We start from the raw sequence: 18,794 nt of genomic DNA on the forward strand, positions 1-18,794 counted from the left end.
GAGGACCAGTGCTCCCACTGCAGGGCAGGAGGACCAGTGCTCCCACTGCAGGGCAGGAGGACCAGTGCTCCCACTGCAGGGCAGGAGGACCAGTGCTCCCACTGCAGGGCAGGAGGACCAGTGCTCCCACTGCAGGGCAGGAGGACCAGTGCTCCCCACTGCAGGGCAGGAGGACCAGTGCTCCTACTGCAGGGCAGGAGGACCAGTGCTCCCACTGCAGGGCAGGAGGACCAGTGCTCCCCACTGCAGGGCAGGAGGACCAGTGCTCCCCACTGCAGGGCAGGAGGACCAGTGCTCCCACTGCAGGGCAGGAGGACCAGTGCTCCCACTGCAGGGCAGGAGGACCAGTGCTCCCCACTGCAGGGCAGGAGGACCAGTGCTCCCACTGCAGGGCAGGAGGACCAGTGCTCCCACTGCAGGGCAGGCGGACCAGTGCTCCCACTGCAGGGCAGGAGGACAGAATGTGAGGAATTTCAGAGGGCGAGAAAATACATCCATTCTATCCTGCTTTCTGCCGATCAGTGGGTCTTTCTTTCCTGGACATCTCATGCCTCTCCTGCTAACTCAGTTTTCCTCTTGGTCTGATATCCAGGTCTCTGATATTGCTCTCTCTCTCTCTCTCTCTCTCTCTCTCTCTCTCTCTCTCTCTCTCTCTCTCTCTCTCGCTCTCTCTCTCTCTCTCTCTCTCTCTCTCTCTCGCTCTCTCTCTCTCTCTCTCTCTCCCAATTTGCTTGATGTAAACACTCAAATCCATGCACACGTTCCTTGCAAGAACTTAGACAAATGTAGGACAAAATTTATTTATTTGTGTTACAATATTAAAAACACAAATATGCATAGTATTCTGTTCTTTTGAAATAGTCATGTGGCAAACAAATCATGTGACAAAACAAAACTAGTGCTTTGTTAAAACACATTAAAAAGTCACACAAACAGCATTTTAATGGAGAAACAGATCGCGACCGTGTAAAAAAAAAAAGAGCAAAAAGCAACCTCAAAACACTTGTAAAGTATCTCTCATATATACGGCAGAAGTCAGGATAAGAACACAAATCTATTGTGTATTATTATTATTTTTACAGCAATTTAATCAATAAATCAAAGGCACAATGGCTGTTGTGTTTTAGATGTAATTCAATAGCGCATGCATCGTAAACATGCCGGAAGCATGACGGACCAACAAAAAAAAAGAAGAGAAAGAATCAACACTCCATAGAAGCTAGAATAGTTATTTGTTTTGACAATAAAAACATAAGCAGCTCTGTCTATTTTCGCTAATTTTCATCACAATGATATATCCAGACACCATTCTGATTGCTTTTGTGAGTCTCTCTCCTCATGGTTCAGTCAGTAATTCCCTTTCTCCTCTCGGGGGGGGGGGGGGGGGGCGGGGCCTCAGCACTGCTCAAGGCCTGCTCTTCACCACGGGCTTGTCCATGATGTTGAGCACGTCGTCCAGGATGGACGGGCCCAGATCGAGTTCAAGCGACAGGAGCGACCCCGTGATCTGGCCGAGGGAATCCCGCGACAAACTCTTCTCCTTGGAAAAGTCAAACTCAAAATCACAGATGCGGCCCTCCTCCACCCCGCTGTCCCTGTCCACCCAGTCTCCGTTGCGTTTGGACAGCTCCTTCTTATAGCTCAGGGCAATGTCGTTGTTAAAGTATCCGTAACCGTTGCAGTTGCCGTTGCCGTTGCAGATCCCGTTGCTCTTGAAGGTCGCCTTGCCGTCGAGGCTCTCGTAGCTGTCGCTGCTTCTGTTGCTGTTCAGGCTCCCGTTGGCTTTGTAGATGTTGTTGCCGTGGCCGGTGATGTAATAAGGCGAGGGCTTCTCACACCTGCTTTCACCCTTGTTGATCTTGTTCGCTTTGGCGACCGTCTTAGACATCGGCTTCTCTGCTTTGTCCAGCACATCCAGAAGGACGTCGGGCTTTGATTGGATATCGGAGATCGGAGGCAAGGGCTTGCCGCCGCCGAAGACGTCTATGGAGCGCAGCAGAGCATCTATCTGTAGGATCTCCACCTCCTCGGCCACGTCGGGTTTCGTGGGAGTCGCAGGCCCGACGATGTGCCGTCGGGGCTCCGGCGGCAGCAGCGGGAACACAGCGGAGGAGATCAGGGGCAGGGTGAGTGCCTGGCAGCCGCCGATGGTCGGCAGGGAGATGGCGTTCTTGAGGACCGGAGAGGGCGTCTCGGCGAAGGAGGCGTCCGAGGTGCTGTTCGCTCTCAGGAACTCACTTTGGATGCCGAACTGAGGGTGGACCACCTCTCCCTTCCCCGGGAGGAGCTCGTACTTCCCCTGGAGGAAGGACATGTCTCCGAACGCGTCGCGCTCGCCGCCCCTCCCGATGTGGATGGTGTGGCGGAAGTCCCCGAGCGGCGGACTGATCATGTCCGGGGACAATATGTCCCGCAGGCGACATTTCTTTCCCTTCTTGCTGTTGGTGGGTTTCAGGTAGATGGGTGCCTTCGCTGGCATGGCTGTTCACTGTGGAAGAGACCTCAGATATGTAGGATAGGACAGCGCCGGAGAATGTTCTGTACTGTAAGTTATGAACGTTACAGTGTCCCTGGGGAGACGCTCGAGTTACATTCTCAGGAACACGGCGGTCATGTGCAACTCCAGGAATAGCTTCAGTCGTTGTGTCATCGATCAGGAGGATGGGATTCCAAGGATTACTGGTGTAGCCTGGGGGTTGTGGAAAGGTCAGAGAAGGTCGCTCCTGCGAAACGAGAGAGAAACACACAGCGATCAGATTTACAGTCAGCCGTTTTTTTAGCTCCAAAGAATATGACACTATTCAAACTTGACATCTGACATCGGTTTGCTACCGGGGTGTGTTGTTGCCCCACGAAGATGTTGCATTCTGCATTCCATTCAGTATTTATAAAACAAACCCAGCACTGACAGATTTACTGAAGATTCCTTCGCCTGATGATGTACAACTGCTGTCAGCCAGATAAAGAAATCTGGTTACCGACACGAGAGAGAGAGAGAGAGAGAGAGAGAGAGAGAGAAACATTCTCATCCTCCGCTCGCATCTGGAGAGCATAGAGGAGAGGCGAGGAGGACTCGTCTAAAGGCCGCTGCTGCTCTGCTCACATTCACATTTCCGCACATGAGCCTCCTTTGGCCTCCCCGCTCTGGACGTGCTAATGTGGAACAGCTGGGCGGCAGATTGGAGGAGAGGAGAAGCGAAGGGGACTTTACTGGGATCAGAGCAGGCCAGCCGGGGTTTAGGAGCAGGGCTACTGCGTAGACACGCACGGAGATCGCAAAGAGATGGACCAGAGAGGAGGAGGAGGGGGGAGAGCATGTGGAGAATGAGGGGATGAGGAAGGGGGTTTAAGTCAGATGGGTGGATTTCAAGGAAAAAAAAGGTGATGCTGCCGGTGGTGATTTGATTTGGATTTGAGATACAGAAGATCTGCTTGAAGCTAAATAAGAGCTAGCACACCAGCGAGCTTGCACAGTATATCAGGATGGATAAAGCTTTTTAAGCAGTCCCGGGGGTCAATAAAAGGTGCCTGCGTGGAGTGTTGCCTTCTCCAGGCTATTCTCTATTACAAACCCAACAGGAAATGTAACGGTGTTGGTACAGTGAGCAGCTCGGTGCAGGACAAGCTCAGTCAAAAATAGAGGAGAGAATTGGTGTGACCATTTGAAACGACATAGCAACCGAGGAGAAAGGGGAAAAAATATGCCGTGGAGTTTAGGGAGTCTCCGGTGTGTGAATGTGTGTGTGTGCGTGTGTGTGTGAGAGAGTGTGTGTGTGTGTGTGTGTGTGTGGGGGGGGGGGGGGGCACCAGAGAGGAGAGAGTGCGTGCCCATTTATAGACATATTTACTTATGAGAGGTATGTCAGACGGTGACCGTCTGACAGGCTGAGTGCACCGCTGTGCCTGGGCGGTCAAGTCCACCCCGACGAAGAGAAAGTTAAGAAAGACAAAGTTTCACTTTGACAACATCCCACCACATTCCTGCTGGAAACCCAGCCGACAGAGACAGACAGGCTGCAGCAACCTTATCACACACAGACACTTTAAGTAGGCTCTGTTTATTCAGCAGACACATTAGAGAGGAGAGAGAGAGAGAGAGAGAGAGAGACACTCGCTGTGTATTTGAGTCCAAACAGCAACCTGGTTTGACTACAGTATGGAGACATCAGGCAAAGATGGCGTTGACATACATTTTCTCCATTTCTGGCGCCGGTGTTTTCCAGCCAAACGACCTGTTTTATCACAAGAGAGCAACGCGTCTATTCAGCGTGGCAGTTAAGACCTCGACGCACGCTAAGTAGGCTAACGACGTGAAGTCGTGGAGAAAATGTTCTCACTAAGTGGGGATGCCGTTACAGCCCGAATAAACCCGTCACTCAACAACAAGCACTATGGGGACTATATATAGAGCCGACAAACACTGCTGCAGAGAGGGATGCGGGACACGTGCGAGAGTGCGTCGCTGCTGCTTTCGAGTGGCCCGTTGTGAGCGCGGACGGGTGTCGGTGCGAAGGCGCCGAGACGGGGCGGAGGTGAATGCACGCCATGTGTGTGTGGAGGAGGAGGAGGAGGAGGAGAGCGTGTTGGTTTGCCAATACTGACGGAGCGAGGGAGGGAGGGAAGGAGGTGGAGGCAGAATGATGGGTGGAGGGAGGAGGAGGTGAGAAGCACCGCTGCACTGTTTGATGAAGGAGAGGGGGAGACTTATTTAACTCAGGCTTTTCTCCTTTTGTCTTCCTTCCTTCCCCTTTTCTTCTGTTTTCTTTCCCTTTCTCTCCATCACTCAATCCTTTCTGACCTTGACAGCAGCCGAGGCACGTACAGTACGCTGCTGCATGCACCACGAGCCTGCCCCACAAGCTACTTCCTGTCAGGGTGTGTGTGTGTGTGTGCTGCGTCTCTACTACAGTATAGCTGTAGGGATGGGGCCGATCCGATCCAATATCGGTATCGGGTGCCGATATTGGCACTAATTCACGAATCGGATCGGATCGGATCGGGGGGGGGAAACAATTTTTTTGCAATTCCAGCGTGGGCTGCACAGCACAGCGGGCCGCTGGCCGTAATTTATCCATGTATAATAGTATCCTTCTTTGCCTTGTATATTTTCTTAATTTTGTCTGCTTTTTGCAAGGTATATTTAAAAAAAATCTTTAATTGGCCAAATCTTTGCCTATACTGTATATTCAAGAGAAATATTGGTATCGGCATAATATCGGTATCGGCAGATATCCAAATTCAGGTATCGGAATCGGATCGCAAGTGAAAAAATGTGAATCGGTGCATCCCTATAATATAGCTGTGTTATCCACCATCCCAAGACAAGAAGGTCACTGCTTCACCTCTGTCTCAAGCACTTCCTAATCAAACACACTTATTGATTATTGGGTCTAGCCCTGCATGAAATCAGACCAGACTGTCTCACCTGTGAGAATTGTGCAGACTCTGTATTCTCCAGTGGCGATGTGGAATAATTAAAATGCCGAGCTCCTGCATTTATGGGAAGCTGATAATCTCGTTGTGTGAAATCGATAATATCGATGGAATGTATAGGAAATCCTCTCCCGACTCACGGGGGGGGGACATCTGCTGTGTGCATCCCAGCCAAGGTCAACACTTTGTGGCCCGTGAGAAGAAGTCAGCTGGGATGGTGAAAGGCTGACCTTCACGTCAGCCATCCCGCTGGTGCTCCAGTTTGGCTTATATATGGCAAACATGCCTGGAATGCCTAGAGGCCACCAACAGAGCGCACGAGGAAAACAATAACCTCATCGACTCAGGCTTTTATGTCTTCTTGGCTGCCAGCGTTTCGCCGGGAGTTTGTCGAGATATATTGAGTGATTGCATCGAGAATCTGTAAAAATCACAGCAGTATATTCGAGTGTTAGGGTTGTGGCAGCCGCCCAAGAGGAAATTAATCAATGACTGTGTGCAGCCCAGGAGAAAAGTTTACGGCCTGCTTGACCCAATGAGTCCATTTTGGTCTTGGCGGGGTGTTAGCAGCCGCTAAGCGGGCCGAGGGTATTCTGGTCCATATAGCTTCACAGCCAAGGCCGGAGTTTTGCGACCTCCTTTTTGGAACGGGCCCAAAGGAAGCGGCACGCCGGCACGTGCCGTCAGCTTCCGAGCCAGCCCGGCGCCGGCGCCACTGCAGAATGCGGGTCACGGGTTTCATTTACACCTCTGGGGGGGAGGGGCTTGGGGGGGGATGCGGCGGCCCGTCTCATTCGTGACGAGCGTGACTGAGCCAGTGTGTCATTGGGTCAGCAGCGCACAGCAATTTAGAGAGAGAGTAGTGGCGCCAGTGGAGGAGCAAAATGCGTGACTCATTAGCCAATGAACAGCCAGGAAAGAGGTCTCGCGCTACTTTTGAATGCTAAAATAAAGCCGATAATGTACAATTTGATAAAAATAAAAAAAAACACTTTCAAAGTACAACACAAACTGTCCATTTTGCTGCAACTCGACAGTGCTGCTTAATCCAGGACCTTACTTCCTGGAACTCTTGAGAGTAAAAAAAAACTGCTCCATTGGAGTGAATGGAGATGTCGCGACTCTTCTATATACACGGCTCTGGGTCGGCAGCAGCGGCGGCTATCTGGAGCTCCGGGCTGGAGGGGGGAATGCGGCGCATGCTTCGAGGGTTATTAGTGTGGGTGTGGGGGGGGGGGCAGAGGGGAGGGGTAGTAGGGGTGCTGAAACTGTAAGTGTAAAGACAGACAGATATGAGCTGATGATGGGGGAGGCGCTAGAATTTCTGGCAATTAAAATCGCCGCTCGTGATTCGTCCGTCTATTTTCAGGGCGCTTCTTTAAATCAAGTCACGTGCAGAAATATCTGGGTCAGCATTATTCTTAGAACCGGTGTCACCCTGCTGCTGTAGTCAAAACAAGCGCGCCCCGGTTTGATGATGCTCCTCCAGTTGGCCGCCCGTCACTGTACAGTACTGTACACATGAGGGACAGCTGTTCAAATCATGACCTGTATATGGCGTTCCCATGCCAAGCCGTAAATATCCCGCCCGTGATGCCATTACTGTGCTGCTGCTGAGTGAGAAAATAACCTGCTACTCTGTCTGCAGCTCTGCAGTGGTTTTGTAGGCAGGGTAACAGCAGCATGTACAGTTAGGAGACTCTTCAGAGTGTCTCCTCCTACTGCCGTGGTGTATAGTGTAATCAGTGGAAGAAGTACAGAGTTGTTTTAATCGTGTTTCCTCTAACACATATAACCCTGGCCTTGACTCCTGTCATGTCTATAAATAGCAGAAAGACCCTCTCTTTGGGCTGGTATAAAAAGAAAATGGCACATATACCACAGAGGATAATGGTAGCCCTACTTTACAGAATAGGCTGAGCTGTTTGTTGCGTAGAAAAGTCAATTATAGGCGAAGGCCTTTGCTCCGGGGTGGCTGTGCTGCCTGCCTGGGACTATGCTGAATAGCAGGGTGGAGTATTTGTTCTGTCTCTCTCTCTCTCTCTCTCTCTCTCTCTCTCTCTCTCTCTCTCTCTCTCTCGCCCCCACGGCCTGTGCTGTGTGCCACCCGCAAGCATGGCCAGCGCTCGCTCGCTCGCTCGCTCGCCCAGAGTTATCCTTGGCAGGGGCCAGCAGGAAACCATATCAAAGCTGCAGCAAACATGAAGGGGAATGTCAACACGAACGCACACTGGCAAAGTGGTCCTCTCTCTCTCCCTCCCTCCCTCTCCCCCCCTGGTTCTTCTTCACCCACAAAACTCCCCTCTTCCCAAATCGACTCCCCTCAAGAGATTCCGGCAAAGCCAGCTCCGCATTTTCGGGGGGGATCCATCCATCCATGCCCTAAAAGCGTGTAGCTGCACCCACAAAACGTCCCTCTCTCTCACCGGAGAGCGGTGAAGGTTTAGCTGCTGCTCTCTTCACAGCTCAACCCTTGTGTTGCATGTTACAGTATGAGAGCCTACAGTATATGCTGAACAAACACTTCACTTACCATGCTTGTTCACACACACACATCTTGTGATATACAGTACCTTCTCCTCCAGACATGATTCACCACCAAGCCCAACACTGTCCTGTCAGTCACACACCCTGCCACCAAGCCCAACACTGTCCTGTCAGTCACACACACACCCTGCCACCAAGCCCAACACTGTCCTGTCAGTCACACACCCTGCTGCCACTGACTGTCTACAAGCCAGCAGGTATACTGGAAACTGCAGCAGCATACGATCACATACCAATAATCTGCAGTCTGCACTCACCTCAGATTATTCCAGTGGGGGAGAGTTTTTGGATCCTGCCCAGGTTCTGGCCGGGTTCTGCTGCAGCTTCCCTCCACGCTGATGTGTGAGCGTCCCGCGGGCTTGTTGACACTACACTGCCCTCTGTGTGTCTCTGTCTCTGCCTTCTGTGTGTCTCTGTCTCTGCCTTCTGTGTGTCTCTGTCTCGGGCTGCTCTGGGACGTCTGCCGGACAGCTGTTTTGGAATTCCTCTCCGGCTCCTATTCCCCCTTCTGAAGCAGTCTCCTCCTACCCCTCCCTCTCTCTCTCTCTCTCTCTCTCTCTCTCTCTCTCTCTCTCTCTCTCCCTCTCTCTCTCTCTCTCTCTCTCTCTCTCTCTCTCTCTCTCTCTCTCCTCTCTCTCTTTCCCTTCACTCTCTCTCTCTCTCCTCGTCAGTGTCGCTCTCCCTCTCAGGCAGCACCTGTGCTTGTCTGTCTCTATATATATATGTATGTTTTGAGCAGCTCTGTGGCGTTGGTTGGTTGGTTGGTTGGAGGACCCTTCCTGTCGCCCTCGCTGCGGCTCGTGCTGATGTCTTCCTGGACGGACAGCTGAGCTGACCTGTCAACAGAAGCGGCCGACGCCATCTCATGCCCGTTGCCTCATGGGATGTCTGTCTATCTCTCTCTCCTTCTGATGTGTGTGTGTGTGCATGTGAGAGGGTGTGTGTGTGGGTGTGTGTGAGAGGGTGTGTGTGTGTGTGCATGTGAGAGGGTGTGTGTGGGTGTGTGTGTGCTCTCCCCACCCTCTCTCGCCCTGCTCTCCGCCTGGCTTTGAGACTGCCTACATCTGATAAGAGCTATTCTGTAAATGCAGTCGGCAGACACTTACTGGCTGTATTCTGGCTGTCTCTCTCTCTCTCTCTCTCTCTCTCTCTCTCTCTCTCTCTCTCCTTCTCGAGATCCCCTCTCTATTCTTATCTGTCCACACACACACACACACACACACACACACACACACACACACACACCACTCACTCTCCAATTATTCCTGGTAAATATGACCCATATTCTCTGCAAAACCACATTGTCTATGAGCTAGTATCTCTGGCACGTGCCTGGGTTTTTGAAAGTATGTGAGTCTGTCTGTATATGGTTTGAATGGACTAATTAGCCCACTGCAGAGCACTGCGGCACTAACAGTGCATCAGAGGACAGTTATAAACGGGCTAATGGACAGCACATGAGTCCAAATAGACTCAGAACAGAATCATTGTGTTATATCTCTTCGTATGCACGGAGACGAGGGGAACAGTGGACGCCAGTGTGTTAAAGGCTCCCAACCCCGATGCCCTCGAGTCAAGGACACAGGTCTCTGCATGTTCGCCCTTTTTTTTTTTTTTTTTTTTTAGCAGCTCTCCGTTCTATTCTTGTCCAAAGAGAAATAAATAATTTACAAATCCCGTCTCCTTGGAAACGGCCGCTGCTGCTGCTCAGACTCAGAGGTGAGAGATTAAAGAGAGCGCGGGAGGGAGAGCGGAGGAGGAGAGGTGTTTGTTTCTGCATGTCCATGAGGGGGGGCGGGGGGGGTGCCTATGTCCCAATCAGAGTGTGTGTGTGTGTGTGTGTGCGTGCGTGCGTGCGTGTGTGCGTGCGTGCATGTGTGTGTGTGCGTGTGCGCGCGTGCTTCTGTTTGCGATGAGGAAGAGGGTGAATGCATGTCCCCACAAGCCTTACTCATACTTCAGCAGTAACCTGGTCTTGTCCAACATACGAGGAGGAAGCAACACCCTCTCCAGTAAACAAACACTGCAAATCTCCTGCAAATCCCGAATCACTCATTCTGCTTAATGCTTTCTCCCCACAGTCACAGTTCATGTAATAGATGTGCCAATGTCATAACGAGCCCCATGTTAAGTCAGTTAAGGACTGAAAATGTCATGTTATAGTGTTATGTTGTGTCTGTTATGTTGTGTCTGTGTGTGTGTGTGTGTGTGTGTGTGTGTGTGTGTGTGTGTGTGTGTGTGTGTCTGTGTGTGTGGACAGCTAACAGTTACTGAGACACCCCTCAATTTAAGACGCACAGCCATCATTTGGCACTAGTTAAACAGCACTTGTGAATGAGGGGCCTTTTTAGCGTTGGTGTCGTAGTGTCGCCGACCGGGGGGGTGGGGGGGGGGGGGGGTGATGTCATCGCAGCCTCCTCCATGTGGCCGGCACATGATGTGTAAGTAGAATACACACACACACACACACACACACACACACACACGATGTGTAAGTAGAACACACACTGACGCCGCTGTCTTCTCATTTAGGGAAGACCGTTAAAACCTTGGAAACTCCGGAGCAGCGGCTGCTGCACTGAAAACAAACTAAGAATAAACTCCTCCCCCGCGCGCCATAAATTGCCTCGGTGTCGTAAAAGTGATGGGAAATTCCGTCGGCGCGAACTAAGAAAATTTGCACCCGACCGACGTTTGATCGTCATTACCCCCCCCGCCCCCCCCCCCCCCCCCCCGCCCCCCAGACAGACTTTCACTTCCGAGTCCCAGTTCTCCTTCCCGCCACTCGCAGATATTCTTCCAACTGACAGAACCCTAAGAGCCAACAGGCTCACACAGCAGTTCTGTTGAATCCTTAGTGATTGCCAGGAATATGCGTGTCATCTCTACTTTTTTGTGTTTTTCCATCACAAGCACTGTTTTGGGTCGTGTTATGGGAGGAATTAGACCTTTATTTTTTTATTTGATTTTTCCAGTTTAACTCCAGTTCCATTTATGCGCCATTTGCTTTGGCCCATGCTTTGCCCTTTGAACAAGAGGCCTCTCTGTGTGAGGTTTCTCTCTCTCCAGTCCGAGGTGTCTTGTCTGGATTGTTCCACTGAGGTCACCGCTTTCCTCCCAACTGACACACCGACACACTAACACACACACACACACACACACACACTAACACACACACTAACTGACACACCGACACACTAACACACACACACACACACACACACACTAACACACACACTAACTGACACACCGACACACTGATCCCAGGCCAGGTCAACACAATCTGCCTGTCATGATCCATCAAAGTGAAACTGAGAAAAACAGCATTTCAGAATCACACTGAACTTGCCTGTTCTAGCCTGGTTGTAAGCAGAGATGCTCAGTCACGTAATCAGTCAAGTAATTTTTTGCAAGTCCAAGTCAAGTCTCAAGTCTTTGAGCTCGAGTCCAAGTCAAGTCTCAAGTCTTTGAGGGGCAAGTCCAAGTCAAGTCTAAAGTATCTTACAGATGAGCGTTCTATCATCTGCTACATCAATCCGGTCTGCTTAGAACACTGCATAGCTAAAACGAAGGAATTCAAAGGATGTACTGTATTATCCTCACTCCTTTATCTATTACCATACAGTATCAGCATTGATTGGATGGCATTAGTAGACATTTCCTTCATGTTAATGCACCTTTTTTTTTTTTTTTAATAAAAGATTGTTCACAAGTCCCAAATCTCAAGTCCAAGTCAAGTCTCAAGTCTTTGGGGACGAGTCTCAAGTCAAGTCTCAAGTCACAGTGGTGTGTGCGACTTAAGTGCGACTCAAGTCCAAGTCTCAAGTCCAAGTCCCCCCATCTCTGGTTGTAAATCACGAGCAGTGGCACGATGACGTTCTTTCTTTTTTCAGTCTCACACATTTGGGTTTTTTCACGTCAGGTTAACACAGCTCATCCAATCAACACATCAACCCCTCTATCATCCGTCTCCTGCTGCGTTCACACACCCGTGGTGGAGTCAGCTACATCATTATCACTCAAAGCCAGTGAAGTGGAGGGATATGAAAAACCAGCATAAACAAAAGCACCGGGTTTTGGACAGATTGTCTTCTAAAAAAAGCCTACGGTTAGTTACAGCTGTGTTTTTCATGCCATTTTTAGCACTTGATTGGTGTTACGTGACAGGTCTGTACGCACGAAACATCTGATTTTGCTTTAGAGATCTTGAGAGACAGATTTGGAATTGGTCATATCGTGACTGAATTTTGTGTTTCCTCGTATCCACCATGAGCGAGACTTAAAGATGGAGACGGGAAGAATATGGGAGAAATATGATCATCTCACAATTCTCTGCAGAACAACGCATGGAAAGTGACGCGCGTAACCATTTCCAACCAGAACCAGCCCCGAATATCAAAGATATGCCTAACAATAACAAGGAAATTACTCCCTACATTCTTCTCTCTCTAGGGGGGTTCAGGCAATTATGCACTCCCTTATTTCAGGACATTTGTCTTCTTCTTTTTTTTACAGCATCGAATAACATTTCACGAACAAAATGTCCCCCGTGCATTGAACATACACAGAGCCCCTGACGCCACATGTTGACAGGCCAGTCTATATAATGCCCTCCATTTACAATCTTATCAGATTTTTCTCTCAGGGTTTCGACTCTATTTTCCCTGTAGGTCCTCATGTGGACATTTATTTTCATCCTGACCATAAACATTTCACAACGTTCCCTCGGGGGCGTGCAGCAGGCACTTGGGAGGGACCCGACACACTGAGGGTATTGGCCAACGTTCTGAGTAAAGGAGATGTGTAGCCGAGCGCAGGAAGGAGTGGATTGTGGGTAGTCTAAACACTGTCTTGCTCTGTGGCCGCATCCCAAAATGATGAGTGTGTGGGTGTGTGTGTGTGTGTGTGTGTGTGTGTGTGTGTGTGTGTGTGTGTGCATGGCCGATGCGGCCTCCTGAACCACACTAGACCACACACTGAAGGTAGCACCTTGGTGGTTCACGTGTCCTTTTTTAGCAGCGGTGTGCACTGCACAAGAGGTGAAAGGTGGGAGGTGACGTGCGAGGACAACAACGTGTCTGCTCTCAGTCTCCATATTCAAACACCATTGATGGCGTTTATTGGGTGCGTTAGCCCAAAGGAACTTAAAGCGCAATCAGCGTCCGCTGTATACACGCACTCTGATTGATTTCTCTGATTGATACGCTGCCCGGCCTCAACCTGTATATGTTTAGAAGTTATAGTAAATAAGATTCCTGTGGGATTCAAAGCCTTAAAGCAAAGAAATCCACCATAAAACACTTTAACACTGTTAAACAAGTACAGATGATGTATAGTCTCGCAGCAGTGCTATTGTAGGAAAGTTACTCAACTCGACTTTATTGTCCCACGAGGGAGTTTGGATTTGCAGCCATGGTGAACCGACTGGTCCACATCATTAATCAACAAAACAGAACCACGCAACACGACAAGATCGTAACCGAGGCTCCGAGCTCCTCAACCAGTTAGACTACCATCGTACAAGAACGATTGAAACAATAGATTCGTGCGAAAGGAATCTCGTATAATCATTATTTGGAGTTCGGCAGACTAATGGCTACAGAAACAAAAGATGCCTTGATTCTTTTCCTTCCACGCGGCCCCTAAAAATGGTGGCCTGATGGCAGCAACACAAATTCAATAAACTACAATCTGACCCGCACACTCAGGAAAAACATTGATTCATTGTTATTTTTACAGACGTTTCAGCCATGGCCTTCCTCAGTAGCTGCATACGTGTAACTGGCTCGCTGGCTGTCATCATGTCCAAATAAAAAGAAATCAGTGTTTTTCCTGAGTGCCGGTCAGATTGTACTTTTTTGGAGCCTCTTGTCATGGAGTGATCCAGCACCGGATTAAATTGAAACAAGACTTTTTGTGGGGGTTGAGCACATTGGTTCTTAAAAACAACACAAATTCCCCCACGTGGATGACCAGAACAGTCCAGAATGACTGGCCTTCCCAAGAACCTGTACTATGATAAATGTCAGTGAACTGGGCCGGGATTACTCCAGCAAGGCTATTACTGTAAGGCCTTGGCCACACTGATCCGTGGTGTCTGTCCGTGGGTGTCCACCCGCTATGCCGACCACTCGCAATGCCGACCTTAGGTTTAGGCGTGGGGGGTGGGAGAGGTTAGGTTTTGGGTTAGGGTCTGGGGGAGGTTAGGTTTAGGCGTGGGGGTGGGAGAGGTTAGGTTTTGGGTTAGGGTCTGGGGGAGGTTAGGTTTAGGCATGGGGGCTGGGAGAGGGGAGGTCGGAACAGCGAGAGGTCGGAACAGCGACATGGAACCCTGTCCGTGTGCGTTCATTTCTCTGTTCACTTCCATTCATTTTCAATGACAGCTGTCCGACTGTCCGTGGAGCACTCAGAAGCATACGTATCCAGAAAATGTGCATACGTTTTGATGGACAGAAAGTTGAAAAGGGATGAACTTTTTCTGGATGGACGTATCGGATGGTCGGATGGTCGGATAGTCACTGTCCGTTTAGCCAATCAGAGTAGAGGTCTTGAGAGGAGGCTTTCCGAGATTTGTTTCAACTTTTCAAAGAAGATGGCGGCCGAGGCGGTGAAGGAGGCTATAATTAATGCTGTGTACACCATCCCGCTGTTGTACAACGTGATAGTCAGTGTCACCGTCTGATTTCACCATCTAATCTGGTCATTCAGTGGCATTTTATTGTCACATAAGTAACGTAGCGCACACCGATGTAGATTTCAAAATGCCAGATCCCTGTTCTTAGTATTCATGAATGAGATAATTAACTTTAAGAAAGCCTTGAAATATGTTAAAACCAATCAAGCATGGAGTGTGTACCAAAACATGCATATCTTGATTCCTGCTTAGAACTCTGACTTAATGTTTTTGTTTTATTTATTTTATTTTGTTGTTTTATTTGATTGTTTGTTCCAATTTTGAATTTTTTGTATACTGTACTGTTTGTTATTGCCAGACTTTGTTAATTGAAAAAAGAAAAAGAAAAAATTAACGTAACGCACAGAGCTAACAGCTAGCTGACGCCAGCTTTCTTCTTCTCTCGGTTTGTAGGCGGGTCGCTGACACCTTCAAGGTGCTTACCGCCACCTGCTGTACAAGTACGTTACTTGTACATGCAACGGACATAAATATATCCGTTCTGTCCATTTTATGACGGATCAGTGTGGCCAAGGCTTAAGTCTCTTCCTGTTCAGGTCCGGGTCGCAGGTTCGAGGCCCCCGTTACCTTCGGCTTGGTCGGACGTCCATACAGGCACAATATGTCTGCAGCTGGGAAGCTGGATTAAGGGTATGGGGGGTTGGGGGGGACTGGGCAGAATATACTGTAGCGTACTCCTCCCACACGCTATGTCCTGCCGGTGACACTCCTCGCTGTCAGGTGAAAAGAAGCGGCACATGTATTGGAGGAAACATGCGCTGGTAGTTAGCGTATTGGTTAACACGGTAAGCCACGCTGATGCTTCACAGAAGAGCACAGTGGGAGGACTGTTAGACGTTGCGCTGCTAACATGGCCCCGGCATGGAGACCCCCCGACATGGAGACCCCCCGACATGGAGACCCCATGGAGACCCCCCGACATGGAGACCCCCCAACGCGCAGCAATCCGCTGTCTCGGGGAGGGGAGACGCTCCTCCACCCACAGCCAGAGAGCCTTGCTCTCTGAGCCTGGCCCCCGAGTGCCTAGATCTCCCTCCTAGGATGCTTGTCACTATTTAGAACCAGAGGGCTCCTCCCACCAGAACCTTATGGAAGCTGTTCCAAAGCTGGTGCCAAAGAAAGGGCCACGATCCTTATCTTTGTTCAGAGAAAGCCATTGTGGTTTTTCTCCAAGACTTGATCGATGAGGGCAGATCCTTTTCCACGTCGAAGGTCTACCTGGCAGCCCTATCGGCCGGCCACTTGTGTCCTGGAAGTAAAACCTGTCGGGCAGAATGATCTGGTGCGCGCTTTTATGAGGGGGCCCCCTGCAGGGACCGCCCTGTATCCAAGACCCTGGTACCAATGTGGGAATTGGCTGTGGTTCTGCAGGGTTTGAAAGGCCCTTGAACCACTACAGGAGGCGAGCTTAACACACCTGTCCTTCAAGACGGTGCTGCTGTTGGCTCTAGCCTCAGCTAAGAGAGTTACACACACTCTCTCTGTCCACCCCTTGTGCACCCATGCCCCAGGGGATGGAAAGGTGACTATGTTCCCCAACTCTGTGCCTACGTTTGTGGGTTCTTCTTCTCCTATCATCACTCTGGCCTTCTCTGCTCCCGCAGGGGAGCAGCCAAGCCAGAAGGTCATCAAGCCTTTGGGAGATCCATGGTTGGTTATTTGGAAATATTTAAATTTCCTTGGTGGAAATTACACAGTAAATACAAAAAGGAAACATAGTCACAAACCACCTCATTGAGTTAATCAATACAGCCTGTTGAAAAATGGACTAGTCTGTACAATCAAAGCAAGCCTGTTAAGCAAGAGAGGTGTACTCAGTCCAAATCTGAACTCCTCTTTTGAGCACATTTTCCCTCCTTGACACAGATTCATAATGAGGGCATTGCACAGGAGAATTATGGCTGAAGGGAAAATAATGCTCACATGGAGATGTCATGATATTTATATTCGCCTATATATGTAGCCTATAGGCTATAATACATTATAGCATGTGGAGAGGGGCTGCAGATGTAGCCTATACACTGAATAGTTGGGTGACATACCATATACAGAGGAATATTGACTTATGTTGCGTGTCATAATTACATTAAGAGCAATAGTGTTATTATTTGATTGGATAGCCAGTGTATTTTGTTTAGTGAAAACTGAGCATGATAAAGCTACCCCCTGCTATAAAGTTATTGTATGTCTGCTGGTTGGATTTTGCCATTTTTCATGGTGACACAACACCACAAGCATGCAAAAGTAACATTGACCTCAGTGGCATCATAATGCTGTCAATTTGGAACAAAGTTAGCAACTCTACAACAACAAAACACCCTCCCTCGTTTAGTTATCTCAGAACTGCCATAGAACTGTCTCAGTGCAACTGTGATGTACTCACATAAATACCAGCAACATTATATTATGTTTGAAACCCACACCAACACGGCAGAATATGCAAACTCCAGTCCACACAGAAAGGACCTGGGACGGACCGGGACCTGCTAGTAGGCAACAGTGCCAACGACTGTCTTGGTCTGTAACAATAAAATGCACCTCATCCATTTGACCTTGACATGTTGACCAACTCTAAACACGTTTAGATGATTCCTCATATGAAGAAGGATTGTGGGAGTTTCAATGAAAATTATTTAACTTTTTCTTTATTTTCATTACTGTAAGTGGATACAAGTAAAATACAAAAGCGCAAATGCACTATTCACGACAAACGTATTGTACACTGTGATACAGGTTCCTTGTCATTGGATTAAGTGAGTGAATGTCTTTCTCTTACTATAAGTATTGCTGTCTCCACCACAAAAAATAAATCATGTATTGCGGGAAAAAAGTGATGCATCGATTTAAGATGCATCGAGATGCATCGAGATGCATTGAGATGCGTAATCGAATGGAATCGTAGCCCTCGGAATCGTAATCGAATCGAATCGTGAGGCCAGTGAAGATTCACAGCCCTAATACCTACTGAATGCAACAAGTTCATACTCTGCGGTATTTTGAGAAATGTAGGATATCACCACATTAAGTAGAAACAGATGAGGCAGGTTGACAAAAAACACCAAAAAAAGTAAATTCAATCCAAAAAAGTAAATCCAATCCATCATAAAATAACTCCCGGAATGCACTGAACATCACTGACTGATGCTATCTTCCAGTGTAAAGGTATCTGAGGGGGGATTTATTTTTGCACAGACAATCTGTCTTCCGCAATTAGACCATGTGACCACATCCACGCGTGTGTGACCATGTCTGGCACGCATCCGGAGGGAAAGTGAACAAGCGATACATCACATGGCGTGGAGGAGTGAGCCTTCCCCATCGGAATTCCAGTAGCTGTGCCACAGGCCGCCCGCTCGCAATCAGCTCGCGGTCGTCCATGTCGACCAGACGTACATCCTCCTGCACAGCCGTATAGCGCTGTTACATGCATGAGAACTGGCAGGTTGCCCCTAGCCCATATCATAGAGCGGTGAGAGGAGAGAAGGATACCGGCTAGCAGTCAAACTAAGGCCAGTCTGTGAGGCCTGGACCTGCGTTCGTGTCATTGGTCGTCGGGGTGCGAATCGCAGAGTAACTCACGATACGATACTATCGCGATACTTGGCTTTTGATAACAAGGGTATCACGACACAGCCATTCTGCGATAATCGATACATTGCAAGAAATGTCATCTGCGATACATGCAGCATCACGATATTTGTGTAACTGAAGAGGGAAAAATATCCCTAAAAAGCAGGAATTATGTATTTATTCATAGCATTGATATAAAAACATTGTACAACAAAGTGCAGACTGCATATTGCCTCTGTAACACACACTGACTGCAGCTTGTCCACGTGTGAAGTCAAAATGTTTAAAAGGATACAAAATAATGCCTCTCTAAAATCTTTTCAATCTGTGTAAATTAAGGTTACAGAAAAAATGTATGCAAAAAATACACATTTCAGGATAAATGTCACGATATGGCCAGTGTATCGATATTGTATCGCAAGAGGAAGTATCACGATATAACGATATTTCGATATATTGTCCCACCCCTAGTCATTGGACCAATGGGGGGGGGGGGGAGAGATGTGAGTGCTGCTGACTCTGCTCATAGATGTCTCAATGTTGTGCCGTG

The 18,794-nt window shown here is 48.9% G+C and overlaps 1 protein-coding gene across 1 annotated transcript; it reads right to left on the minus strand.

The window, feature by feature from the left end:
- Nucleotides 1–873: 873 nt before the first annotated feature.
- On the minus strand, nucleotides 874–8,651 carry cdc42ep3 (CDC42 effector protein (Rho GTPase binding) 3). Its single transcript, XM_083658356.1, has 2 exons — nucleotides 8,238–8,651; nucleotides 874–2,723 (listed from the first exon to the last, which is right to left on the minus strand). Exon 2 carries the CDS (start codon nucleotides 2,477–2,479, stop codon nucleotides 1,406–1,408), a length of 1,074 nt encoding a protein of 357 aa, XP_083514482.1. The 5' UTR covers nucleotides 2,480–2,723; nucleotides 8,238–8,651; the 3' UTR covers nucleotides 874–1,405.
- Nucleotides 8,652–18,794: the final 10,143 nt, after the last annotated feature.

The sequence above is a fragment of the Poromitra crassiceps genome, assembly GCF_964638095.1.
Source record: "Poromitra crassiceps genome assembly, chromosome: 22".
In the NCBI taxonomy this organism is placed as follows: domain Eukaryota; kingdom Metazoa; phylum Chordata; class Actinopteri; order Beryciformes; family Melamphaidae; genus Poromitra; species Poromitra crassiceps.